General features: G+C 48.9%; 2 protein-coding genes across 20 annotated transcripts in view; one reads left to right on the top strand and one right to left on the bottom strand.

The window, feature by feature from the left end:
* Positions 1-4: 4 nt before the first annotated feature.
* Positions 5-1,324, top strand: SRA1 (steroid receptor RNA activator 1). Its single transcript, XM_054217832.1, has 4 exons — positions 5-64; positions 160-617; positions 783-891; positions 972-1,324. The coding sequence occupies exons 1-4, from the start codon at positions 40-42 to the stop codon at positions 1,163-1,165; spliced, it is 786 nt and encodes a 261-aa protein (XP_054073807.1). The 5' UTR covers positions 5-39; the 3' UTR covers positions 1,166-1,324.
* Positions 1,325-2,109: 785 nt separating this feature from the next.
* The window catches only part of ANKHD1 (ankyrin repeat and KH domain containing 1), a 122,617-nt gene continuing 96,793 nt past the window's right edge, over positions 2,110-27,933 (bottom strand). For 7 of the 19 annotated variants that reach the window (XM_054217812.1, XM_054217815.1, XM_054217810.1 and 4 more), the window contains 15 exons: positions 27,130-27,225; positions 26,716-26,832; positions 25,957-26,131; positions 25,158-25,611; positions 24,641-24,718; positions 22,309-22,455; positions 20,701-20,811; positions 18,998-19,147; positions 17,075-18,690; positions 11,820-12,014; positions 10,468-10,719; positions 8,949-9,124; positions 6,463-6,627; positions 2,508-2,681; positions 2,110-2,326 (listed from right to left, as the gene is read on the bottom strand). In XM_054217812.1, coding sequence (XP_054073787.1) covers positions 2,183-2,326; positions 2,508-2,681; positions 6,463-6,627; positions 8,949-9,124; positions 10,468-10,719; positions 11,820-12,014; positions 17,075-18,690; positions 18,998-19,147; positions 20,701-20,811; positions 22,309-22,455; positions 24,641-24,718; positions 25,158-25,611; positions 25,957-26,131; positions 26,716-26,832; positions 27,130-27,225 — 4,050 coding nt within the window. In that variant the 3' untranslated portion in view covers positions 2,110-2,182. Of the gene's footprint in view, positions 2,327-2,507; positions 2,682-5,497; positions 5,999-6,462; positions 6,628-8,948; positions 9,125-10,467; positions 10,723-11,819; positions 12,015-17,074; positions 18,691-18,997; positions 19,148-20,700; positions 20,812-22,308; positions 22,456-24,640; positions 24,719-25,157; positions 25,612-25,956; positions 26,132-26,715; positions 26,833-27,129; positions 27,226-27,933 lie in introns of those variants that run through there. The other 12 variants (XM_054217825.1, XM_054217831.1, XM_054217824.1 and 9 more) reach the window with 10 other exon arrangements.

Below are 27,933 nucleotides of genomic sequence, written 5' to 3'. Positions count from 1 at the left end.
ACCGGACGGAAGGGGCGGGAACGGGCGTGACGTGGCGGGATGGCGGAGCTCTACGTGAAGCCGGGTGAGGGGGCGCGGGTGGACTTCCGGGGGGAGCGGGAACGGGGAGCGGGACCGGGACACCCCCCCCGGGCCTGACTGTGCCCTTGGCCGCCGCAGGGAACCAGGAGCGTGGCTGGAACGACCCCCCCCAGTTCTCCTACGGGCTGCAGGCGCAGGCCGGCGGGGCCAGGCGGACGCCCCTCACCCGCCGCCCCCCCCCGCCGCCCGCCGGGGCGCCCCCAGGTCAGCACCCGCGAAGCCCTGCCCCGAGCAGCCGCGCTCCGGGCGGGCCGGGGCCCGGCGCAGCCCCCGCCCCACCCCGGGCTGACGGGGCTCCGCGCCGGCGCCTCTCCCCTGCAGGTGCCCCCCCGGAGCCGGGCAGCGCCGCTCCCGCTCCTCCGCCGCCCCCCCCGGCGCTGGGGCCGCCCCCCCCCGGGCCCCTCGGCCCCGCACTGCGAGCGGAGCGCGGCCGGCCCAGCCCCGCCGCCGGCCCGGAGGAGGAGTGCGGCCTGCCCGCCGAGGCGGTCCTCGCCCCGCTGAGGGAGGCCCTGGCCGCCTGCCGCCCCGCCGTGCAGGTGAGGAGGCCCCGGCACCTTCCCCCGGCTCCTTCCGGGGGCGGCAGCGGCCGGGGGCTGCCCGTCCCCGGGCTGCCCGTGGGGCGAGGGGCCCATCCCTGCCCCAGGGGCTCCCCGGAGCCGGGGTGGGGGCAGGTCCCCCGTCCAGCTCATCTCTGTTTCCAGAAACAAGTATGCGACGACATCGCGCGGCGGCTGACGGTGCTGGGGGATGCCTGGGCTCAGGGGAAGCTGTCGGCCCCGGTGAGGAAGAGGATGAGCCTCCTGGTGCAAGGTGAGAGGGGCTGCATCGGGGCAGGGGGCACCCAGGGGAGGCCCCCCCGCAACGCCTGACGGGTTCCCCTTTCCTGGCAGAGCTGCAGCAGCGGCACTGGGAGGCAGCTGACGAGATCCACCGCTCGCTCATGGTGGACCATGTGAACGAGGTGAGCCAGTGGCTGGTGGGTGTCAAGCGCCTGATCGCCGAGTCGAGGAGCCTGCCTGCTGCGGAGCCGGCTGCAGCGACGGATGGCGGCGCTGAAGCCGAGCCTGGCCAAGAGGATCCTTGATGCCAGGGACAGGGGTGTGGACTGTGAGCCCTCACTGCCCAACGGGGTCTGGGCACCTCCGCTGCCTCCCACTCCTCGTCCCAGAAGAGGGCATTTTAATCATTGTGACATTTTGGTGGTGATTCACTACATGATGTTTAATAAATAGCACTAACCTGCCCCTGGTTGCAGCCTGCCCTGGGGTTCTGGTGCCTGACAGGTCCAGGTTCTCTCCCAGGAGCAGCAGGAGACGGGACTGTGGGGCAAGGCTACGGCCAAGGGCTGGGCCAAGGGGCCGTGGCCCTGGCAGGGTGTTCCCAGCCCACGCAAAGGGAAGGAACGCCCCTGGCAGCACCCCCACCTTCGCCCAGGTCGAGTGGGCAGCGATGCGTTTCCCTGCTGCCCCGGTTGGCAGCGGGGGGAGACCCACAGCAGCCAGCACAGGGCCCAGTGCTGCTGCAGGAGGAGACGGCCCCTGGAATTCCAGGCTGGCTGGGGAGGCTGACCTGCCGCCAGCCCACAGCAGGGCCAGGGTTGGTGCTGCAGCCTGTGCTCCCATCTGAGCTCCTGCCCATCCGGGCACAGCTCAGATGTGTGTAGCCTCAGCGCCAGGGAGATCCCGGGAAAAGCATCCCTGTGCTAGCACTGCCTGCCAGGTCAGGTAGGCCCAGGGTGTTAACGTTTACCCTGGAGAGCAGGGAGACTTCACCGTGCTGCTCCCTCCCTCCCCTGCTCGCCGGAAGGCCTCGCTAGTGGCGCCTGCGTGTGGCACCCCAAACCTGGGAGCAGGCGCTGAGGCCCTGCATTCACCACTCCCAGCCCGCAGGGTTTCAGGGCAGGAGGGAGAGATTCTCTGCACCCGCAAAGGGCTCCTGGTGCTGCTTGGCACCTCTTAGGTTCCCTCCCCGGCGCTCTGAGGACCCAGCAGAGCCCCAACACAGAGATGCACCAGGTCAGCGCAGGGGTTTCATGGTGTTTATTGATCAAGCATGAGCTCCTAGGCAATTGCACCAGCCAGTTGTGCTAGAGCCTGAGGTGTCACACATCCATCCCCAGCATCAGAGAGGGCTGCAGCCAGCTGGTCACAGTGCCAGCACCTCCACGAGGCCCAGGAACAGGCCCAGCCACGGCCTGGAGACAGGGAGCTGGAAACTCAGATCTCCATCTCAAACTGGTCTTGATCTGCAAGGGTACAGAGAGATACAGGGCCAGGGTTAGGATGGGGCTGAGAGAAACGTGCAGGCAAAGGGGGCAGGAGCGGGAACCGGAGCTGGGCTGGGATCTCCCCTTGCCCTTGCAGCCAAGCGGGAACCCCATTCGCCAGGCAGTGCATAGACAGGAGCTGTGTGCCTGGGCCGCCCACCTGGCATGGCTTCTTCGCTCTCATTCCGCTCCTTGAGCTCCTCCAGCTTGACGAGGCTGGACTGGGCCAGGGATGTGACACCGGGGATCTGGGGCAGGCAGCAGGGAGGGGTCCTGGCCACGGGTGAATTCTTGCACTCCAGCAGGAACTTGCGGTCGTAGATGATGCGGGTACCTGCCAAAAGCAGGAGGCTGTCAAGGCACTGCTGGCCCCTGGCCGCCCCTGTCTCCAAGCACCACGGCCTGAGCCCAGAGCAGGGGGTGGGACCCAGCGCTTGGCCACAGCTCGAGCACACGGCTGCCTCTGGAGCCACTGTGGGGCTTCCCACGTGGCAGACTGTGACACCCATCCTGCCCAGCAGCTCCTCCCCACGCTGTTCCTCCCCTTGAGGCACCTGGAGCTCTGCCAGGGCACGGTGCAGGGGGGGTCCAGCCTCGACGCGGATGCCCCATGGCAGGTGACACCACAGCCACCCCTGTGCTGCCTGGAAGGCAGGGCCCCCTGGGGCACTCGTCACACAGCCCGAGCCCGACAGCCAGGCAGGTCCCCAGCACACCCTGCCCAGAGGTGGCTGCTCAGAGGTGGCTCCCTGCAGCCATCCAACAGCAGAGGCTGGGTGCCCTGCCGTTGGCACCATGGGGAGCTGTACCCGGGGACCAGTTCCCATCAGCTCAGCCAGCGAGCCACCCTGCTGTGCCCTGCAGGAAGACAAGGCACTGGGCTTGATGGGACACCTCCACCAGCGTGCCAGCCTGCGGGGCGTACAGCCCCAGGGCAGTGCTCCCCCAGGGCATTCGCTGCCACCCCCTGCGCCTGCCAGCGATCCCCGCCATCACGCCAGCCGGCGTGCCGTGTCTGCTGCCCTGCACCACGTCTGCCTTCTCCTGCCTGGCTGTCCGTGCAACCGCGCTCCGGTTTCCTGCCAGGCTCCAGCCGCGAGCCTGGAGCTCCTGCGCAGGCCAGGCCCTTCCTGGCACCACAAACACGCTGGGGCAAGCTGTGGCCCCGCCAGCCCCGGGCCTGGCTCCCAGCCGCAGGTAAGCTCATTGGAGGCACACAATGGAGCCAGCGCCCACAGGGTGGGCATCTGCAGCTCAACCGAAACATGCCCAGCTCAGGGACGGGGCACCCGCTACCCTGAGGACAGACAGCAAAGAAAAGGACCTGCTTGACAGCTTTGGTGAAGAGACTGGAAGGGGGGCAAGAGGGCAGGCCCAGGGTACCCCTGGAGGGAGCTGTGCCACCCCGCACCTTCCCCCAGGGCTGGTGAACTCGGGTGGGAGCAGACTTGCGCTAGTCCCCTGTGCCTCCCCCAGCTCCAGCCAGCCGTGCCTGGGCATGACCTGCCCCCGAGGGACCAGCGCTGCATCCACCACCCCAGCGGCATGGCCATCAGCCCGCTCCCCAGCGGAGCCAGCACCGGCACTACCTCTGCCTGCTCCCCGCAGTACCATGGGGCAACGACGGCCCTAACTTCTAACAGTATCTTCCTACAAAACTTTGGGGTTCCCTTTTCCCCCTCCAGCTCTGGGCTGCCAGGGAAGCCACCGTCCCATGGGCCTGCCTGGATCTGGTGCCCAGAGCAGGTGCCCATGACCCCAGGGACCAAGCTAGAAGGTGGAGAGCCCAGGAGGAGACCCACTCAGGAAGGAGCTGCCTACGTTAAGAAGGGATGGGGCAGCTGTGGCCACCCTTCCTTTTAAGGGACAACCCCATCCCCGTGCTGGGTCTTACCCCCTGGCGTGGTGGAGTAGACGGTGCCACCCGGCGTGGAGCTGTAGCCCTCCGGGATGGGGAGATGGTGGCTCCCCGGGATGGGGCAGGAGGTGGCGGTGGTGCCCACGGAGCCCAGAGCAGTGGGGAGGGGCCTTCGGCCCACCACACCCTGCCCTCCCTGCAGCTCACCCCAGAGCGAACACCTACTGCACCGACACACCTCTTGTTTTCAATTCAGTTACTGTTAACACTCTTAACATCTCCTTTGGCATTTGCACTATCGGGGAGGCAGCAGCAGCTCAAGGGTTTTTGCCTTTCTTCCTCAAATACTAGGAAAAATAGCTGAATATAGCATCCAGGAGCATTTCTGAGGTTTGCCTGCCTGCAGTACTCAGGTATTGCTTTGTGCACTGTGGGTTTTCAGTACTCCTTCCTCGTGCTTTTCCCGGGGAACCTCTACTGCTGCACGTAAGGGTGTCTGGAGAAGGTGGAGGAAGGCAGAGAAGTCTCCATTTGCTCCGAGACACCACTGGAAGCGGTCCACCATTAGATTGGACACTACATGAGCTGTATGGACCAAATATTCAGTGCAGTTACTGCATCGCCACTGAGCAAAAGCAGAAGTAAGTGTAGTCCAAGTGCTGGAAGTGGAGAACTTCTGCACCGGAGTAGAGAACGAACGTTCATCTTAAGCGGTATGCAAAAATCCCCTTCTTCCTCATGGAAAGGACTTGAGGAGCTCTTACGAGATTTAAAGGGCTACAAAGAGCTTAGAATTTAATATATTATGTTTTTCTCTTGTGGGAAGTGGTCTCTGCTTTCCTAAGATCTACTTCTAGGCAGCTGGTCACAGTGAGTCAGGTGAAGAAACCCCGCATTTACCTACAAGCTCCCTATTTAACCTCCTGCAAATTAAGATGCCATCAGTTGCCACGTTTGTCAGCTCAGCCCTTATTTCCAGCCCCTGAACAAAACCTACCTCGAAAGAGTGTTAGAAGCAGCAGAACTAATCCAGAAAGAAAAAAAAAAAACAAAACAAAACAACGCAACAACTATGTTCACACACACACACAAAAAAAAAAGGGCAAACAAGTGGCAAGGGGAAGGACTCAGCAGACCTTGTATCGCAGACAACTGTGGGTCAAAACCCTCCCCCAAACCCTGACTGCACCCACGTGGCTCCTTACGTGACCCTGAAAAGCTGCATCACGGCAGCAGCTACCGGTGACAACAACATACAGCCTCTTCCAAAATTCTCACACACAACCTATAAATACTGTTCGCCTTTTATTGAATTATTCAGGTAAATATTTCACATTAATACAGGCTACATAAAGTAGAGCCACTATAGGACACGAAATTTACTCAGCTGTTCCTTTTAAGTATGTAAACAATTATACATGTATTTACCACCCTAAAAGGTCGAAATCATGTAATCAGCTAGTACTCTGCTGCATACAAAGAGCGTTCGGTAGTGTTTAGCCAAAAGCACTAGTTTTGTCTGATTCTTAAGATCAAAATGGCAGAACTAACTGGAGAACAGAATCAGTTTGTATAGGTAAATCAATTTGTTCTTATACAACGGGCAATTAAGTTTCCATTGTTACAGCCCACATAAAATTGCTTGGTTAGGCACATTAAAAAAAATCCCCAGGGTTCTTCAAGATCATAAAGATTCCCAAACAAGGCTAAAAAAAAGGACAGATCCCCTTAAATCAGTTGACGTACTTGAGATGCATGTTTCCAATGTGAGGTGCCCAGGTGCCAGGCCAAATCTACAGCAAGAAATAAAAAGACAAGTCTATTATGAAAACAAATAAAGGTTCCTTTAACAGAGCGTTTAACCACTGGAGGGCAAGCTTAAGGCTCCCCCCTAAAATACAACCAGACTGTCCAAAGGCTGGGAGCCCTCTTCAGCTCTGGCCAAGGTTTGAGTGACAACCTGCAAGATGCAAAGTATGCATATAAACCCTCTCACTTACAACGAAGTCGATTACCTGGCTCAGCAGTCTTGAAATGCTGCTCATTTTACCCAAAAGATCTGGTACAGATAGCACCATATGTTTTTTTATAAAGACACACACACGCTGTAAGGGAAAAGTCATGCAAACAGTCTCAACTCTAGTATCAAAGAGCTGAAAAAATATCGCCTACCCAAAAGTGAACAAAAACGAAAAACCAAGCACAACACCATAAAAAGCCCCAGGTAAGCAAAGGTGGGAAGAGGCAGCCACACTACCTGCTGAGCATCAGTACATTCTGTTGAGTTCTGGACAACCTTGATCATGGGATTCCAGGCAGGATCTGGAGTATGGAGACCATTAAAGAGGGGGCCTCCCGGGCCATCTGCCAGCTGAGGGTGCGAGGGTATTAGAGTGCCGCCATACATGGAAATCGGTAGGCCCTGAGGGAACAAGAGAAAGCACCGTCAGTAAAGGCGGCAGCGGTTGTGAAGTACCACGTTACCCAAGACAACAGAGGCAGTTCACATCCATACGTAACCTTCACCTCAGCGTTGTGAGGAAACAGGGCATCACTGCACACATCGGCAGAGTGTGGAACAGGGCGACTCTTCAGAGCTTGAGATTCCATTGCCACAGCGTTGGTAGATAAGGGGAGAGCAACCAACGTCATCCACTTGGACTTACGCAAAGCATTTGACACTGTCCCACACGACATCCTGGTCTCTAAATTGGAAAAGCATGGATCTGATGGATGGACCGCCCAGTGGATAAGGAACTGGCTGGATGTCCGCACTCAAAGGGTTGCAGTCAATGGTTCAATGTCCAAGTGGAAACCAGTGGCATTCCTCAGGGGTCAGTACTGGGACCAGTGCTGTTTAACATCTTTCTTAGAGACAGGCACAGTGGGATTGAGTGCATCCTCAGCAAGTTTGCTGATGACACCAAGCTGTCTGTTGCGGTTGACATGCTGGAGGGAAGGGATGCCATTCAGAGGGACCTGGACAGGCTGGGGAGGTGGGCCCATGTGAATCCCAAGAAGTTCAACCAGGCCAAGTGCAAGGTCCTGCACCTAGGTCATGGCAATCCCAGGCACAAACACAGGTTGGGTGGAGAATGGCTTGAAAGCAGCCCTGAGGACAAGGACTTGGGGGAGTTGGTGGATGAGAAGCTCAACATGAGCAGGCAACGTGCACTTGCAGCCCAGAAAGCCAACCGCACCCTGGGCTGCATCAAAAGAAGCGTGGCCAGCACGGCGAGGGAAGTGATTCTATCCTTCTACTCTGTTCTGGGGAGACCCCACCTGGAGTACTGCGTCCAGCTCTGGAGTCCTCAGCACAAGAAGGACATGAACCTGTTGGAACGGGTCCAGAGGAAGGCCACGGAGATGATGTGAGGGCTGGAGTCCATCTGCTGTGAGGACAGGCTGAGAGAGTTGGGGGCGTTCAGCCTGGAGAAGAGAAGGCTCCGGGGAGACCTTAGAGCCCCTTCCAGTCCCTAAAGGGGCTCCAGGAAAGCTGGGGAGGGACTCTGGATCAGGGAGTGGAACAGTAGGACGAGGGGGAACGGTTTTACACTGAAAGAGTGTAGATTTAGATGATTTAGATGAGATCCGAGGAAGAAATCCTTTGCTGTGAGGGCAGTGAGCCCCTGGCCCAGGGTGCCCAGAGAAGCTGTGGCTGCCCCATCCCTGGAGGGGTTCAAGGCCAGGTTGGACGGGGCTTGGAGCAACCTGGGCTGGTGGGAGGTGTCCCTGCCCAGGGCAGGGGGTTGGAACGAGATGATCTTTAAGGTCCCTTCTAACCTGAACCATTCTATGTTTCTATTCTGTGATTCTACTCCAGTCAGTTTACCCATTTTCCTGAAATCACACCTTGCCAGTATGCAATGGCCTCTGCACAGTGCTTTCTGATGACCCCATAATGCAAGAGACAGCAGCTGCACAAAGAATCTCAGCGCTCCCTCCTCTCACCTCTGCAGCATGCAACAACCATGGGTATTGCCAGGGGCTGCACTTCAGCAAAGCCCATATAAAGCTTGAGCCTACAAGGCTCTGAGTTGAAGATGCTCTATAAATTACTAACAGCCACCTAGTATTCTTCCAGTTCAGAAAGAACGAGTTCCAGAGCAGCTTTCGGCAACTATGAGATTTCCTTCCTATGTTTGAATGATTGCTGCTCTGCAATTTAGAAGATCCCAAGACCACATGCTACAGCTACTTCTGAAACATACTGCGAGTACGTCTGCTGCTGAGCACATCGTCCTGGACATTCCTCCAGCGGTGGCTGAGCTGGCAATAGCTTGGCTACGTCCGTCTGCCTCTAACTACTTTCCAGAGTTAAGATAGAAGGCACAGACTTAAAAGCAGTCCTCTCATCCTGCTGCTTCCTTAAGAAAGGCATGTAGTACTTCCCAGGCGCGATTTGTACTGGAAGCATTAAGCAAACCTTTAATCAGCCTCAAGAGCTGAGTCAGCCTTATGAAACATTTCCGAGGGACTGAGCCTCTGAGAAAGGAAACACTGGAGAGCGATGGAGGCATTCAGCTACTTGACAAGAGACCACCCACAATGTGCAAATTCTGGTTTTGTTTAAATGCACCGCCAGGTTCTAGTCGGTACCAGGATGAAAGGAGGTTCAGGACTAGGTGCGGCAAGCTGTGGTAGAAGAGGCACACACACACACCGCCTGAACAGGCACAGGAGGAGATATAACAAAAAGTCCTCAGTCATTTTACAGACTAAATACAGCCCTCTGTAACTTACTTTAGAAAAATCCACAAAACTATTTGGCATAGGTTGGTGGAAAATATTCGAGGGAGCCACTATTCCAGAATCATCTCTCTCCATTGGCTGATGCTGAGAAAACGTGCCAGGGTCTGACAGCTGCTGATGCATCGGATGATTTCCCATGACAGGCTGAGACCAACCTGACAAGCCTTCTGGAAAGGAAGAGATTGAAAATGGCTGATGACAATTAATTGAAGACACGCGGGAGTAGATTTCAGCAGCTGCACACACCTGCATACATCCAAAGGCTCCCCGAAAACACACCGCTGCAGAGGTACATTAGGGCTGTGGTCTGAGCAAAGACAGACCTTCCACAAAGGTCCCCCTTTCCTACGCAAAGAAGGAAGATACCTGCAGATTTTAGGTATAACCCATCCCAGACAACGCAAACACATAGTCTCACCTGCAGCACCAAGGCCTCTCACAGGGAAGCAGCAGCAGGCAATACTGTACAAGGCTGGCCACACACATACCACACACACTTTCTTTCCCTCCAGCTCCCACATCCTCTCACATAGCACAGGAACGCAGGAAGAAATTACACTTAGGACAGGGCCAAAAACCAGGGGAAGAAGAGAGCCTGGTGAGGCCAGGCAAGTTTGGCATGTACATTCATCTCATCCCCCAGGCAGGCGTGGATGTTATGGGGACTAGCAGTAACTGCAAGTTTCAGGCGTCCCCAGCAGAACAGCTAAGGTCCAATAAACCTCCAAGCACTGTCTGTGAGCACGTAGAAGCTTTTCTTGAAAAAACACAGCAATGCTGAGACACTAATATGGAGGGCTTCATTAAAAAAAATATAACAAATACAGGACTATTACACATTTGTCTTTAAAGTTACAAATGGAAACACCGTACACCTCAAAATGCTGCAGCTTCTCCTTTCCACAAAAACCTCAAACTATCACAAAACTGAATGTAAAACTCCAAGCTCTTTCGAAGTCATTCTTTTGAAACTGGGGCTGCCTGGAACAGAAGTTACCCCATCACATTCCGGAGCTGTGAGGAGAGCAATGCAAAAATCAGCATCTACAACTACGTGTTTCTGGATGCATTCGCTGTACCACAACTAACGTTTTAAAATGTTAATGGAAAGCAAGCTAGACACTTGGATGGAGGCAGTTGTCCTTTTAGGCCAAGGGTCAGACTTGGAAATGGACCCCCTTAACAGATAAAAGTTGTTTACTTTTTAAATTCCGCATAATTCAATAGACTTAATATGGAACTTCTCAACCGATCTCAGGGTTTACAAGCGCACGCTGACAGGTAATGTAGGTTGGGCGAGAACCACTCACACTAGGAGTGAAAACCACACTGCTTCCGTTGATCCACGCTCTCGCACCACTGACACCCGCTTTCCCTTCAGGACGTACTACACCAAAGTCGATTACAGACTGTGGAATTTTACATTCCTCCTCCCAAACTTTCTTTTCAAACGTAGTACTCCCAGAAGGCCCTAGAAGTTTCTTTAGGCTACCCCAGGTAACAGACTTACCAGATACGCTGTTAACTCCAAAGGACCAAATACCGCTATGACCGACAGGAGCGGTGAAGTTGGTTCCTAAGGGCGTAGGAGTGACAGATCCTCCCTGCCGAATTCTAGCAAGCCTTTCTGTCCCGATGGGAGGGGGTACCTTTCGATCTTGATTGGCGTTACCCGTTTTTGGCTGGCCCAAGTTAGAAGGTGCAGAAGTGGCTGAAAGGGGCGAGGATGATCCTGAGGAAACTGATGGAATAGGAGATTCACCTGCTGAAAAGAATATTTCTCTTGCTTAATTACACACAAAGCACAAGCCAGCAAGCATAAATGCTATCCGCTCTATCCCTGCAGTGTTATCTCGAAGCAAACGATAAGAAGGTTTTAAAGGCTTTTTTTTTTTTTTGGCAAGCATTCAAGTCTATCACAGAAATTCTGTTTGGAGTTTATTTTAACTCTAAAATCAACATTATAACGCAAACGCCTTCAGCCATCAGAATCATGTGATATTCTCATGACATAGCAGTACAAATTGGTTACAAGAAAGAATAAGAAACATGGAAGAGTTTCAGGAAGAGGTGAAAATATCAGCCAAAATACCATCAATATCTAATAAACAGCCTGGTTTTGGTATCCACCACTTCCAGCAGAAGAGAAATTAGACAGCTTCCCAAAGCCACGTGTGTAACGTAAGAGCGTAAGTCCCACCAACTTCAGAAGCGTCACTGACTCTTCTTGGGAAATCCAACTTTCTTTGAGCACTCATTTAAACGTTTTAGTTCTTAAGCTCAGAGTGGCAATGAAGTTGCATGCAGTGACATGGAAAGCCTCTTCCCTTAAAATTCTGAATCAAAGACCCATATTTTCTGTAAAGCTACTTCCATGTTCTTCCCATTAGGAGGAAAACCCACTGTTACCTCAGATGATACTTAAAGATTTTGGAACTTTTTAAGTAACATGAAATAATTCCAGAATCCGAATTAAAAAGGGGGGGAAAAAAAAAAAGGCAAGTACAACTTCAAACCATGGCAAACATGACATTTTCACCTAATATTATACTCATACTATTTAGAGGGGAATCTTTAGCTTGGTATAATCACCTCCACTCCCCCACAGCTCATGCCCTCTCCTCTCCGAGCCTACGATGACCGGGGTTTTTTTGCCCAAATATGCCCTTAGTAATGCTACCAGAACTAGTGGCATTTTACATGGGAAAAAAAACCACAAAATAGTACAGCTTGGGATTTGCACGTCATCCTCACAGCTGCTACAAGCAATTGGAAAGCATTTTGTGCATCACTGGGTAATTTCCCCTCGTTACAAATCTACTAAAGACAATAGCTATGAATTTATAGTTAACTAAGACAGACCCATGAAGTTCCTACATGAATTTGTTGCGCTTGTCCAAGGATGTGGTGAAAAATGCTGTCTGTTAAAGCTGGGAGTCCCAACAGGCGCTGGCCCTTGAAGGTAAACCCGTGCTCCTTGTATGTTTGCTGAAAAGCCTGTCAAAGGACCTGAAGAAGAAGTTGTAGAGCTGTTGGATGGATCTAGAGAGGGTAAGCCTGAAATAAACATAAATTTGATTAAATATCTCTCTTTGGGAACCTGCTTCAGAGCACCAGAGAGAGCCAGTGCTCCAAATATAATTAAAGCATCTCATCACCTTCAGGGGTATCTGCACATGGTAAGTTCATTTTACAGGTGCACGATTCTCCCTTAGAAACCGACAGAAGGCATTTCTGTATGCTCTCTGTTTTGGCCTGAAGTTTTAACAAAAACAGCCATCCCTTTGGTCGCTGAAAAGAAATGATCTTCGCAGGGAGGGCAAAGGAGGAAAGCTGGGAGTGGCAAGGATCTTTGATTACTAAAAAGCCACATAAGTCCAACAGGGCTCTGCAAAAGTCCCAGGGGAATCCGGCACCAGGGAAGCAGTTCGCTGCAGGACGCTTTTTGCCATCCTACACGTATGTTCACACGTAGATCGGTCAGAGCAGGCTGTGTCCAGAGAAGGAGGGCTGACGCACAGCACAACGGGGGAGGGCGGGGGGGAGGCGGCTGCTTTCTACAGGGATGTGTGAGAGGAAGGGAGAGGTGAAGAGAAAGTTCAAAGGCCCACAAAAATTATTAGCAAGGGGGAATTACAGTTTTTTAATAAGCCAAAGCTTTTAAGTACTTTTCCGAAATGCTGTAAGAGCTCTTTATCACACGTTATTACCTGAAAGCAGAAATGGGCATGGCAACATGTTCACCTGAGGTTTGGGTTTAGTTTCAAGGGCCTATTAAACAAGACTAGTTTCAAAACCATTTAAACATTTCAAAATGACCACAACCAGGACCAGCCTCTATTGATGCAGAGAAGGGTTGAAGGTTGTACCTACTTACACCACAGCAGTCTGCAAACAGCAGTGGTGACAGGCAATACCTCAGGTCACAGACTAGAGGTGCACCTTTCATCGCCTGGACACGTTCCTGAAAGCCAGGTCTCTTCCCCCCAGTGTCATCAACCAAGTAAACCTGATTTACTGCTTCCATAAGTGCCAGATCCAACCAGCTCACATGGACAGAGATGACCCACTGGATTTGCAGGACATACTTCTTTCTCACTAGCCCTACCCGAAGGGTTAAAAACCAGAAGCCTCCATGACAGACAAGGAGAAATAAATCACCACCACCACCAGAGCACGGGGTGCGCAGATGAGGGAACCTGAATGCGGGAAGAAAGCCTTTCAGGGTTTGTCACAGCACGAAGTGCAAGACTCCACGGCGATGGGGAGGACGCTAATGCCTGTGCGGGCTGCCCGTAAACGTGGTTTGATTGATCCGCCTTCGTCTAGAGCTGCAGCCTGGCCTCCAGCACAGAGCCCAGCCGTAAGCAGACTGCAGCCACGTGCGTCTGCCATGGAGCTACCGATGGAACACTCTTGCTAACCTTCCATCCACAAAAGTCAACTCAAGAGGTATTCTAAAGGCCCCTGTGGTGACCGATTCCATCACACATCAAAAACAAGTTTCCAATTGGCCGACAAACCACTGAAGATCCTGAGTCTCTGCCCCACACAGAAGGGGTAACAGAGCTGCTGCTGCCCATGGAGAACAAGGCAGAAATTATGACGAAAATAGCTCTTCTGCAGAAGAGAGATGCCCAGCCGTGTGTTTTGAAGGCTCAGGATGATGGCTATACAGCTTTCAAAGTGCAATGACTGTACAGTCAGGACCATTTCAGAGCTCCTGTGTATTTTTGGCAGGCTGAAGGAAGCATGACAGCCAGAGATGCACTAATTCAACCGAGTAGTCAGTTTTCAGGTTGTAAAGAACACTTTTTATATTTTATATTGTCTTGCCTTTCATAAAAGTGGACGAAAAAAACCTTTGCTCAATATTAAAAACGGCTTCTATGAACAATGACTTACAGAATCTTGATTTCAGTCATGAGCTTCCTATTTATATACTTACCAACAAAATCAGGTTTGGTAATACTAAAACCTTTTGCAAAACCATACTCTGCAGTTACTTGAGCCACGAATTCAAACTCTTCATCAGGCTCTGAAAGCTTAACAGCTTTCGAGACCGGTGTATCCACCTCACAAACTCTGCTCAAAATTCAGTTTATCAAAACCCCCAGGCACTTCTGCAGAAACTGGTTGCTGCGAGGGCTACCTCCACCTCTACAGAAGCAACGCCTGGGCACTCCACGTCCAACAGGGAGCCCAGCCATTTCAGGCAACTTCACACTCACATGCTGCTTCCTAAACCGGCACGTTCCAAGTTCATGATACCTTTTAATGCCAGGTGAACAAGGTCTCAAACCCCTTCTTAAAATTAAGATGTAAGAAGTAGCAAATTCTTTTAGTGACTTCTTTTGGTCATCTCCACAGCCTCCCCAAACGGCTTGGCTACGCCTGCCCTCAATCTGCAAGCTGCTAGGACAAGAGATCTAAAGACGTAAGTGAGACAAAAGGCCATTTCCAGAACAGATCCACAAGTGGGGAGATCTGCACGTGTCTCTGTGCCTCAAAGGAACCAGTGAATCAGAGAAAATTCAAGCTGCAACTGAGCTTGCCCATGAATAGGAAAAGCAGAGTACCCAAACCCCACCTCAAGGTGACGCTTGTTAAGAAAAGGCTGATTCAGCGCACAATCGAATTACATTAAATCCGCACCAAATCAGCTTAGAGGTGACCACCATGAGGTGTCGATTTGTAGAAAAATCTGCCGCAGCCCAACTGTGCAAGACAGGCCCCAAAAGACAAACCTCTGCTCCGTCAGGTGTAGAGTCACAGCTGAGATTAGAGGATGGGTGTCCACCTGCTTTGATGGCCATCACTACTCCCTCTCATCACACAAAAGTGTACTGAATTGCCAGGCCAGGCCCAGACTGCTCCTTGCCCACCGCGCTGCTGTTGGCCAAAGCGTAAGCCAGCAGTGACTGGCCCTTCCCACTCCCTTCTCAAAATCTCATGAAACCTGCCACCGAACCCTACGGAGACAGCCAAGGTAGTGCCAGTTCATCCCATCTCGGAGGCAGAGCTGAGCAGAAAGGTCTGTTCCCTTGGGAAGAGCCAGTGAATGGGATGGGAGGACAGACCACAGGACCACACTTACGCTCCAAGGGAAGGCATCAGAGAGGTCCTCAACCTACCGTCCCTGCTCCTTTCCTCACTATCACATCTTCCAAACAATCCCTTCTCCCCAGACTCCCCCTAAGTCCCCCTCCTCCTGTGTGACAGACAATTTAGATTCTGAAACCAAGGCGATCAAAAACAGTATTAATGCCATCAGATGAATCAACTAAGGACCTGACTAACCAGTCACCTCCTGCCAGGCAGAATTTTAGTGGCACATCTACCTATTTGCAGTTTTTCTTCATTCTGCAATATCCTAATCAAATTCCAGCTCAAAAAAACCCGTGTCCTATCCAAATGTTTTTGTGCTCCAGTCGAGAAGAACTTCACGCTCATCTCCCCAAAGTCACCTGCACGAGCTCTCCTTGGGTATTTATCTAACCTTCCTAACACAGGGAAGAAACAGATTTACACTACTTTTTAAATACTTACAGTCATATAAGGATATATAAAGGACCAAGAAATCTTTCCCAATGACAAACAGACGACCTTAGCATAAAGGAACAGCAAAATTTTTTTCTGCTATGGGAAGTCCCGGTCAGCCGTCCTTGTCTAACGCAGGATGCGATCATCAGAAAAATCAGCAGACCCCATTTGCCATAAGCTTCCTTCCCCAGGGCTTATTCCAGCAACAGCCAACTCCCAGTTTAGAGCAGTACAGAGAAAAAGCTGAGCCAACATCAAGCACTTCTGGGATCTGCTGAGGAGGGTCTGGCAATTCTTTTATTAGCAGCCTATCTGACGAACAAGGTCCGGGTACTTTACCTTCCACAGCCTTAGTTACATTCTGGTTCTGCTTACTGTGCACTAGACGTGGCACAGGAGCTCTAGGTAGTCACTCGCTTCGCAGAGCTTTGCAGCCCAAATTAAACTAGTAAGAAAACTACAGTCATAGCAAACATCCCAGTTTTGTGGTTAAAGCTAGTCGGAGAAGTGTTTCGGTGTTCAGAAGTCCTGCACATCTGTAAATCAACCGAGAGGAATGGGAATGCTGAAAATCTTCTTTCCTCACCACCACGTCTTCTGAACGCCCCCTTCTCCTTTAGTCTAAAAGTCTTGACTTTTAGACTTGACTTTTCTTGACTTGACTAGACTACTTGACTTTTCCCAATCCAGCATTCAAGTCCTGAAGCGTTTGCCCAAATATCCAACATACACTCTGGGGATAACGACAACTCCAAAGCAGGGCTCTCTAGCTACCCAGCTTCAAGGCACCATAAAGCCATTATGGCAAGACTGAAGGGGAGAACAGGGTGGCACGGACTAGATCTCTTCCAGCCAAACTGGTGCAGCCAGTTGCCTGCAACATAGTTTGAACACTAAGATGATAATAACCCTTTAGGCAGAGCACAGCAAGGGCAGGGAGCTCACTGTGAGCGTTCCAAAGCCTTTTCAAGTACATGCCGATATCCCTGAACTGCTATACTTAACAGCAGAGGGACAGTAACTTCCTAATAAAACACACCATGCAGCAGCACACCGATTTCCCAAAGCACAACATAAGCTTATTAAAATCCCAGAGCCGTATCAAGAGACAAAAAGCAGAGAGTTTACCCCTTAACTGAGTCAAGCTGGAGTCTCAGATAAAAAACTGAACAACTGCATGCAGTCACTCCTGCAGTGGAACCTGACAAGAGTCCTGGCCCCGCTGTTTCAGGTTCGGTATCATCCAACCCTATGTTCTATTCCAACCCAAATGCTAAAACCGATGCCGCCCTGAACTCTACAAACAGGTGGAAACAACATTCCTGTGTCTTACAGAGGACAAGCAATGCAATGTCTGTAACGCTCCCAACACCTAACATCCTAGAAAAGCTGAAGAAAAGTGGAAAAAAATCATCATCAACATTTTAAAGAGCACTTGGAAAAAACAGGCTATCCTCATTACATTCGTATTCTCTAACTGACATTTGTAAACTATGTCTCAGTCAGTTTGAGATGATCCAAAGTGTAATGGTTGGAGACAGAATTCTATCCAGTGCATGATCTTAATGACTTACCTACAGGACTAGTCGAAACCCGTTGGGAAGGTGGCCTGAAACCAGGAGCCTTGGAATTGTCAGGATGCACGTTTTCCACGTGTCCTAGCACAGAGTTATTCAGAAAGGTAGACTGAACAGTGAAAGATGGGTCAGCGGCTGCTCGGGTAGAGAGTGGACAGTCTCCCCATCCTTGGTTAGCTGGCACCTGGTTGCTATCAAAAAGACTACTAAAGTGATTGAAGAGCGTTGCTGGCCCAAAGGTAGGAGGCAATGATTTGCTTGCTGGGTTAATGTGCATCTGAGAACCGTTCATAACGTTCATGGCTGACGAAAGCTGCACTGCAGCAGGTGGACCTTGGGAAGGTGTTAAAGGAACTTGATTCGTAACAAAAATGGACTGAGGATCTTGATGGAGGTTTGCATTTGGTACCACTGAATAGAAAGAACCTCTGGACTGCATCCTGTGAGTGACTCGAGGTGCTGGTACAGCTACTTGAGGTAAGTTACTGTTGTCCTGATTATCTGCAACAACCGACCTGGGTGATGCTAAGCTTAAAGGAGCAGTTTCTGAGCTGGATGAAAAAGGCATTGACATGGAAGGATTGATCTCTGACATCCTGGATGGCAGTATTTCATCTTGGACATTATTTAGCGGTGCAGGGCTGCTTGACGGGCGAGTTTCGGTGACTCCCGAGTTGCTGCTAGCCGTCATACTGCAACTACTTGCAACCGAAGATGGTGCGCATGCGCTTGCAGCGGGCTGGTCTGCTGTTGACACCTTCTCTTTGGGTGCTGAGACAGCTGAGAAGGAGTCCGCTTTAAGTGCGGAATGCTGTGTTTGTGGAGCATTAGATGGCAGAAACGCTGTGGGCACTTGCCCGTTGTTGTGGGGGGCAGAGGAAGCTGAAGGCAGAGTGCTACAGGTGCTCGTCACAGTTGAGATTGCCGTTGCTGCAGCACTCGTCTTGGGAACGCAGGCGAACAGCTGCTTTCTGACCGAAGAGGGAGTCCGATTGGTGGTTGCACACAGCGGTTGGGTGGAAGCAGCTACAGAAGAGACAGTAATGGGACAAGTAGAAGTAGCTAATCCAGGAGACTCCGTCTGTAAAATATTTCCATTCTGACTACCTACACGACTCGAACTATTATGCTTTGGAGAGCTGTTTGTGCTGCCAGGGTTAACTGGTCTCACTGGGAATGGTCCCCAAGTGTTCGGTGAAGGTGAAAAAGTTCCTCCAAATTGGGCCATAGGTAAGCGAGGGTGCCGGATCTGTTGCATAGTTTGGGCAGCCAGCAAGGCAAAATGAGGGTGAGAATAAGCTAGAGGAAGAGACACCGGAAAAGACGAGCGGACATTCGCTGGGACATTCTTGTTTAATTTGTTAGTAGGCTGGAAAGTAGATAGTGTTGATGACTGCGATGTGACTAGGGGCGGTGCTCCGAGAGGAAAGGAGTTCTTGTTTGAAGCAGTCGCAGTGCTGACTCCAGATGAGAAGTTTGAATGGATTGATTTGGTGCTCGAAGCAGGTGTTCTTATATGAGTTTTAGGAATCAAGTCTTCCAGTTCCTTGGCAGGATCTTGAATAAGGGCATTGATGAGTTGCACTGCGTATCGCGTTGACTCGGTACCACCCCTAGATTAAATACAAACATATTTATCTTTTGCGAAAGGAAACCCAACTTTGTGCAACATTCCGTAGCCTCAATTTTATACTGATCTGCAAGTCTATTGCGTATTTACTCCAATTATTTATTTCCTGACTTTTGCATATCTTAAGGACTGTCTTTGAAGAAGTAGAGCTTCAGCCTATCTTGGCAGCAGTAATTTATGTTCCATTCTAGTAACAAGATGCTAAACATGTCCCGTCTTAAAAAGCAAACAAACTTCTTAATAAATGACATTGTGGACTAACCCAAGACTTTAATTTCTAGATACTGTACCTTATAGTGATCATTCTCTCTCCATTCTTATCTTTTTGCTTATCAACGTCAATGTGGGCACCAGTGACATCCTGGATTGCTGTGATGTTGCACCCACCTCTTCCCATTATTCTAGATACAACAGAAGCTGGGACAGACAACTTCTTTGACCTATATCACAAAGATCACAAAACCATGAAATGTATTCAAACTTTACAGGCATACAAAAATCCCTTGCTGTCTGATCGGTGGCTGAAGCAATATTCCTAAGTTTCAGGGCAGCAAGTGGTTTTCTGCTGATATTTTCTTCACCCATTGGAGCCTCTCCAAAACTTCTCCACTCAAAATTACCTGTCATCCTCAGCAACTGAGGAGGATTCTCCAGAAGCATTTATTCACCACTGTTGTAACACAGACGTACGTGCCTCACACTGCTTCAGAAACACTTTTGGATTTTATCTTATCTTACCTTCAAAGCGAGACAAACCCTTAGCTTATCAACCTAAATTTACATCAATAGCGCTGCTTCAAGTATAAAAGCCCATGACCTATCGTCTACAGCAAGGGTTTATAGCAAGGAGAAGATGGTTTTCCAACGTCTTCTCAGTGATCCGCTCTGGAACACCACTTACATTCACAGCCCTCTCTCAGACCCTGAGATCTGATTGGTGGCACTACACCACGGTGGATGGCAGATGGTTAAACTGTGCCGTTCCGTGCTTTAAGGAGCCGCTGGAAGCCACCGTGAAGGCAGCACAGATTTTCACAAGCAGGCTCACTGTCAGGCGACAACACTGTCACCCATGTGTTTAGCAAATTAAGTCAGTTTAGGATTTTCCTAGTTCACATGGTATCAGTGGGTCGGTGCAGGCACACAGTACTGAGAACTCTTTGAACACGAGCTATGATTGCATCCAGACCCCAGCCAAGGTCTCTCTGCGCCACCACTGTTCCTAGACTTTAAAGGCTGGACCTCTGGAGCCCGTACACCACTTTCAAGCTTGCCAGTGATGTGCAATAGTTCAACACTGAACAATCAGAGGGTGTTCAAAGTGGTTTCCGAAATCACTGTGCTCACAGTGCAGGCATCTCTGAACGCTGTACGGATCACCACCGCCCCCTGAAGAGGCTGCCAGCTTCACCTAGCTATTCCGCTCTTGGAAACTCTTAAGTAACTTGGATCCTCAGGAAATTGTTTCTCACTTAATAGGACTTAAAGGAAACCCATTTTTTTTTAAACACATCCAAATACAGGGGAATGTTCTACAGTATCCCTTCATCATGCCAAGGTGTTTTTTCTTTCCCCCTTTTTTGCCAGGAGAGCATGCTACAACCCTCCCTGTCCCCAGAAACCAGCTCCTCAGAACACACACCCATATCTCCTCCCAGGGCTGTTTCATGCTTTGGACTTTCTTCCCTCCTCCACCGCCCCAGGGCTCCTCTCTCCAGCTAGACATCCCAGTCACTCCCTCTCCAAACCAGAGCTTCCTTCCTCACCTAACTTTCAAGATATGCCCACATTAGGCACAGGGCTCCCAACCATACCTTGGTCTGTTTCTACCTCAGTCCACTAGGAACCCCACACCACCACCCACGGAGACATTCCTTCTCCAGGAGAGGTCACCTCAGTGCCCAGGTCCATGCCCACTCATCACCCACTGCTTCTTCCCTCCCCACCCGCCAAGCTCGACGTTTTTTACCTTGAGAAGCACCCAAAGCAGTACCTTTTTGCTCCGGAACAGCAGCGTCCTCCTCTCTGCAGCTGGAATTGCTCAATCGGTGTTGGCTGCAGATTGTTGGTAGGGGGAGGGTCTTTCAAAACTCTGCCTACTTGCCTGTCAAGTGCAGAAGGGATGTTTTTCATTGGGCACTGCTTTGATACTCATCCCTTCCAGCCAGGGGGTTAATCACAGGGAGAGGGGAGAAGAATTCTTGTTGAGACCACGAGAGACTTTATGAGAGGAAGGCATGCAGCTCCCGGGCATTTTGCATATACATCTAAGGTCGCCAAAAAGCTCTTTGGCAGGACACATGCTTCGACTGCTCAGGGCGTAGCAAACACCAGCGCAGAACACTGTATGGATGCATTCTTTATGACACAAGACGTGATTCCTCGGGGATGAGGAAAGGTCAGGTTTTGGATGCCGTCTCTAGAACCCTACCATCTCCAGCAGAAGAGCAGGCAATACCCAACCAAGCGGTTGAGTTGAGCCTACAAGACTCAAGAGACCCAGGAGGAGCGAGAAAGCAGCTCCAGGGCCCGTGGTGGGGTCTGTGTGCAGCCCTGGCAGAGTCAGCTGCCTGTTTCATGGTTTCATGCCTGCGTAACTCACCAAGCGGTGGGCAGTCTGCAACCGTACATTTAGCAAGGCCATGTCACAGTGGAGAACCCCATTTGCAAACACAACAAAAGCCAGAGGCTGAACCAAGTCTCCACAGGTTCAAAATGCTGAAATTTTCAGATCAAACTGCCTTTTTAACCTTTATTAAGAACAGTCTGTGGCTTCCACTAATCTGAATGTGTTAAATCCTCCATACAATTACGTTCTTTGCACATAGCCTAACATTCTCTAAAATGAGCATTTGGTCGCTACTATTGCAGAACACAAAAGCAGGAGGGCATCATAAGCGCAGCCAAAGCATCTGACACTTGTATGTTCATGTGTATTCCTTTTTGATAAAAAAGGAAGAAAAAAAAAAAAAGAAAGCCAGATGATCATTTCTTGTTACAAGTAGTAGACTTGAGGTTATGGAAAAGATATGGGATGTTAATGGCCATATAATATAAACCAGTATATTTTCAAAGGGAAAGTTTGCTTTACAGAAAATCATTAAATTTAATTGCACCTCTAGCGCTGGCTTTTTTCCATGGAATCAGCGATCAAGGTCACTGCCCAAAGCAAAAGGAAATTTAGCCTTGAAGCGATCACCCACCTCTCCTCTCCTCACATCCATCCTGCCTTCAGTTCGTGTGCAAGCGATCATCTGCTGTAGGGGCTTTGCACTGCCATCTGCCCCCTCCCCCTTTTACCTTATCCCCCCATCCTTTACTCCACTGAAGTCCCAGGTAAATAAAACCCTTGTGCCAAATGAAACGTTCATGCCATATTGACGTCAAGTTAGGAGGAGGCACTACAAATTAGGACTGCGATTTGTTTTCACAGAAATGCAAGAGTAAGTGTGTGGGACAGTAGATTATTTTTTTTTTTTTTTTACAAATTCATTATACAGCTAAGTAATTAAATAAGCTTGCCAGACATTCTATATTTGAGAATAATTTACAAGCTAAAAAGCTCACAGACAGTTTTTAAACACAGAATTAAAGTCTTTACCTTCTAACCACTTCTTTCCAGCCTTCTTCTCTTTTCTGGCCTCTTTTTGGACTAGTCAGATTCAGCTTTACGTTTGGAGAGGTCAGAGGCAGGGAAACAGGCTTGTAAGTACTTGACAAAGAATTTGAATGACCTTCACTGTCAAGTCTAGGAACAAAAATGTGCCCATTACAAATTACAGAATGAAACGCCAGCATTACAGTATACATTTCTGCAGCTTAAAACTACTAGCATGAACCGTTTTCATTCTTATTTTCTACCTGGAACAACAGCTGGGTGACTTCATCGGAAGTTTTTATACCTTTTTGTCCACAACCTATACCCTTCCTCCAAAAAGCAGAGTGTTGAACTGAAGGAAGTGACACCAGAAGCACTAAGGACACGCGATTAGAACAGGTTATAACAGGCAGTACATAGCCCTCAGGCACATCCCGATTCCCTGTCTATACTGTGCTCTCCTTTTCAAATGCTTTTTGAGGGGAGGTACTTTGGTAACAATGTCTTCCCCCTACTAAGTACCTGAAAACGTCTGTTTTTCAGCTCTTATCGTTACAGATTCCCCGGGAAGTGCTTCTACCCCTTACCCCACATTTTATGAACGGGTAACAGAAGCACAAATATTTGAGCATATTGATGTATTTAAGTCCCAGTGACATCAACGTGGAAGCAGGTGCCCAAATATCATTACCTGCACTAATACAGCTGTAGCAATGGCCTAGTGATACAAACCAGGCAAAGACTGGGTAAGAGAGAAAAACAGAACGAAAGAGAACAGGCAGTCTCCAGTTCCGCTAACTGACCTACGTGGAGACGAAAGAAAAAGCAGCGCTGGGAGCTCACAAGTTCCTCTGCAGCACTGAAACACAGGCAGCAGTCTTCAGAAGTCACTGAAAAACTAGTCATATGGAAGTACCTAGCTGGGAAACGTACGGAGGACCTCGTGCTTCAGCTACCCTGCTAGCGATCACTCCTCCTCTTTACTACATGCACGTTCTCACTCACCCATCGTATTCCCCATTCTTTAGGGCATTTTATGTTCATTGTGTCTTCTTGCAGGCAAACTGTTCATTTATATTACACTTTATAGGAACTTCAGAAATCTCTCCACATTTGAGTAACCCAAGCATACCGATTATATGAAAATCAACATTTAGACAATATGCCTTTTAAAACGGCAGCATTTTCTCTCTTTACCTAAGTTCTAGCTCCCTGATAATACACCTGCCCAAGGCATTTGTGAGTTCTACGGAGAACTTTATTGTCCTCATATAACTCTAAGATTGAGGCAAAGAGAACAAGAAAATGCTTATTAAAGAAAAGAACAAAGTCCGTTGTGAAATACTGATTCCAGAGTAGACTTTAAAATCTTTTTTCTGCTTTGTCTGAAAACGTCTAGATGTGTTTTCAGAAAAGCATCGTTACAAAGTCTGAGTTTAGGTTTCAACCTTAAACCTTGCCATCAGCACGCCTATGACTAAAGAGAAGAGGAATTCAGAGAGAGCAAATTTAGAAATGATTTCCAGACAAAGTCCGCCTGGTGCAAGAGCCAAAGAGCACCTGCAGAAGTTAATAAAATATACTATCCCCCTTTTGATATTGATAAACCGTCTTGTTTCTTAGGTGTACTTTGCCTAACAGGAGCACCGCTTTAACAAGGAGTCAGAAGGATGCGTTTAGTTAGTCCTGCTGTAGTGCACCGCACAGGATTCCAAGTCTTTTGTAGGAGACCTTGGATAAAAGGTCCAAGAGAGAAACAATTTATGTTCATGACACAGAATTTAAGACAAAATCCGATTTCTAACATTACTAGTGGTAATCCAAAACACACACCCCCAACCATAAGGGCTGACAAAGCCACTCGTTCTGCACCTAAATTTAACCTGGGGAAAGAAAGAAGGAAAAAAAAAAAAGAAATCCCGACTCTCTCCCTAGTCCCAGACAAGTGTCTCAATCAGGCTGGCAACAGCCCTCTCGCTTCCTGCCCTTTTTGATCCCATAATGTCTGCCTTCTTATTGAAGCTGGGTTATCAGTCAGCCAGGTGTCCTGTCGATCAACCCCCGTACCCTCTCTCCTCCCTTAATGTGGGAAAAGAAAAAAAAAAAAAAAAAAAAGAAAACCATGGAGGACAAAACTCATACTACTTACATGTAAAAAGAAGCAAAAATTACAGATTTGGATGGGATCTAAGCTTTTTGATTCAGACCAATGACCTATTCAGAAACTGGCATTACAAAAGTTTGTAATTACAAAAGCTCATTCCGTGGCAACTCAACGATCTTCCAAACCATTCACATGGCCCCCGTACATTCACCCAGTTCTTTTGACTCTCACCTCTGGCTCGACAAAGTTAAATCAAACTGCCCATCAACCTGGCAGGTGAAATGGTCAGAGTCATCAACTTCTTCCCTCCTTAAAACAAAGAGATTGCAATTCAAATAAGTTAATGATGAAACCACAAAACAATCAAAAGGTAATTAAACCACTTCTGTAAATAGATTATAAGTAAAGCTGGCACTTCCTTTTAAATTCCCAGCGTATTCACTTTAAAATCCATGCTAACGAAGTTGACAATGCAAGATGAACGCTTAAATAGAGCAGAGAAAAAAACAGTCTGTTTTGCTACAGCAGTATTAAAAACTAGCCAGCAAACGCCCCCCAAAAATAATCTCATCTTTACCATTTTAAAGAGGTTGCGTTCAAACTTTGCAATATAATTTAATAGCTACGCAAATAAAGCAAACTCCAGTCTCTCAAGACTTTGGGAACGTACCAGCTTAAGCTACAGAAAATTTACGTTGGCATAGGTAAAACCCTGTGAAACAAGAGGGCCGCGACACGGCGGTCTCACCTAGTTGGTGGTTTTGAAGCCGAGGTGCTTGTTTTTTCTTCCTGAGAGGGGATAAGCAACGAGGCATAGCGCCGCTCAGAGGAATTTGTATCCATGGTGAAGTTCAGCTCTTGGCTTTTACCTCCACTGCTACTTTCGCTATTGCAATCTGTGCTGTCCAAGTTATCTGAATCGCTATTCCCACTCGCACCACCACCTCTTGGCTCTCCATTTATTTTATTTTTATCTGCTTTTTGCTGCGCTAGAGATATATGCTGATCTGGCAAAATTATCTGCATATTCTGAGGAGTCTCTTTCGTTTTATTTTTTTTATTTTTTCTATTTGTGCTGGGGGTAGTCACCACATTAGCTCTCTTCTTCCCAAAGGCATTTGTGAAAGTAGTTGAAGTTGCAGAAATTCCAATTGTGGTTGTAGTAGTTGCACTAGGAGGCTCTATCGGAACTTCTTGCTCCACTGAAAGAAAAACAGTTGATATACGATCAAAACCCACCGAATATAGAAAGCGGTGCCCCGACTGAAGACACTATGAAGTTATTCTCCTCGCTGAGCCGTCAGCCTATTTGCACTGCATTCAGCTGTAAATCCTCCAAGAGTGAAAGACTTTTGGGAGCAAAGAAGGGGGCGGGAAAAAAAAAAAAGCACTGAGCAAAGGAATTCTGCCAGGAATTCTGAGTGCACGGGGAAGAACCAGGGCAGAAGCTATGCATCAGTATCACAGTACAAACAGATTTCCTTACCTAGATGGTTAAAAAAGGCACCCCCACAACTGCATTGTTCATAGAAACGCTTGTTCTTTACCTTCATCATCATTTTCTTCTTCATCATCATCTTCTTGCAGTTCCAGAGTTTCTTTAGGCTTGTTTTCTTCATCTTCTTCTTGTTTTCTTTTTTGTTCTTCTTTTTTCTTCTTTCTCTTTTCCTTTCTTTTCTCCCTTTTAGCTGCAAGAGCTTGTTTTCTGCTCTCCTCTCTTGACTATGTAGGAGAAAAGGATCCACATTGAAACATTTTCACACAAATCAAACTATACTTATAATTCAGATCTTCCCTAGAAATTCTGGGGGGAGGGAGAAAGGAGGGAGAATGATGAACTAGAAAGATTTTGTCACGTACTGAATCATTACGCAGAAACTGGGCAGACCCTAGGGAACAACAGGACTAGTTGGTCCCAAAACTTTTGAGGAATGACAACAAAGTAACAACCAAAAGAAGGATGTTATAAAAAAATATAACTTTAATGGAAAACCAGCAAAATCTCTCGTCATCTCAGTCCTTTCTCAAAAAACATTTCATAACCTCATTAAAGTAAAGAGAGCTACTACCTAAGGTAACCATTGCCACGTCCAAGCCGTCCTACAAAGGACAATGGAGTGGCTGAAGCAGAAGCCAGTCGGAATTTGCCCCCCTCAGTATGTGCTTCACTTTTTGTGTATTAGAGGAAGGAAAGCACATACGGTCACAGCACGAGGAACTACCTACTGCCCAAGAAGCACCAAGAGAAAACACAGCCTATAGATTAACACACAGTTCAAACCGTTACACAACAATTCTCTACTCACTTTTTCCAGGTCTAGCTCCTTCAGCAATATAGTTGCATTCTTATTTGCTTCTGCAGCCTGCTGGTCTTTAGCTTTCACAATCGTCTCCACACACTGGTGACACTTTTTCAACAAGTCCTGGAATACAAAACTTGTCTTACTACCTCCGCAATAAACTAAAATTGAGGCGTGAGACCTGCTCTACAAACGTGAGATCAGCTTCCCTGTATTCACAAACACACAAACTATTTCCACAGAGTTGGACTCCAAACACCGATTTAAGTTCTGTATAGAAAAGGAGACTTGCACAAACCCCCAAATCAAACATACATGAGCAAACACGTACATTCAGTTTTTGAATACTTAATAATTTCTCGTGCATATTTTCGCTGAAAATAAGGGGCAGGGTTTTTTCCCCCCCGAAGTGAAACTCACCTTGTCAGTTATCGTTGCTATGTATCGCATGCATTCAATGTCCGAAGGAAACTGGTTAACTTCCTTCACCAGGAACTGAACTACTTTCACATGCCCCTAGAACAGCAAAGAAAATTCTAATCTCTTGTATACAATTACCAACGTTTGCCATTAAAATACAAATTTGATATCTCTCAGTCCAATGCAAAAGGCTAAAAATGAGCAAGGACATTTCTGGTAGCCTGCTGTCGGAGAAGAAAGGCAGTTACTGTTTACTCAGTGTTGACAGCTTCTCTGCTGTTCCACGTCATGGTGGCAAAGACAAGCTCTCCCACAAGTAATTTTTTATTTTAAAATACCAGGACCAAACCAGGCCCAAGGGCAGAGGCAGCTGTTAGTGTTTTTAGTTACAGCCAAGAGGACCCTCTTTAGCCCCGTCTGTCACCGCAGCCCGCTCTCCCGCCTCTCACCACGGAGCTAACTTCAATTGTTCAATTACGAGGTACGTCTGATGAGGGCACTGAGCCACCCGAGTATTATCCTGGCAAACGCATTCCTCTGCTGCTGGATCCACTCACTGACAAGGTACACTGTGCAACCACACAGAAAGCGTCCAACTGTTGTCTCGGAAGTTATTTGAAAGCCAGGGAGGGGCAGCAGCGGCATGCTCAGTATTGCTCTTTGTCAAAAAAGCTGTACGCTTATTTGATATTTTGTTAAAGGCAAAACAGCTCCAGTGAATAAATTCCTCTGCCATAGCTATGCTACTTGCATACAACAACATCACTGATGAGACCGTCACAAAGCAACATTCTTCCTGCCAAG

This window comes from Rissa tridactyla, chromosome 11, assembly GCF_028500815.1.
Source record: "Rissa tridactyla isolate bRisTri1 chromosome 11, bRisTri1.patW.cur.20221130, whole genome shotgun sequence".
Classification (NCBI taxonomy): Eukaryota; Metazoa; Chordata; class Aves; order Charadriiformes; family Laridae; genus Rissa; species Rissa tridactyla.
The sequence above is the reverse complement of the archived record's forward strand: the minus strand, read 5'-3'. Positions and strand labels throughout refer to the sequence as shown.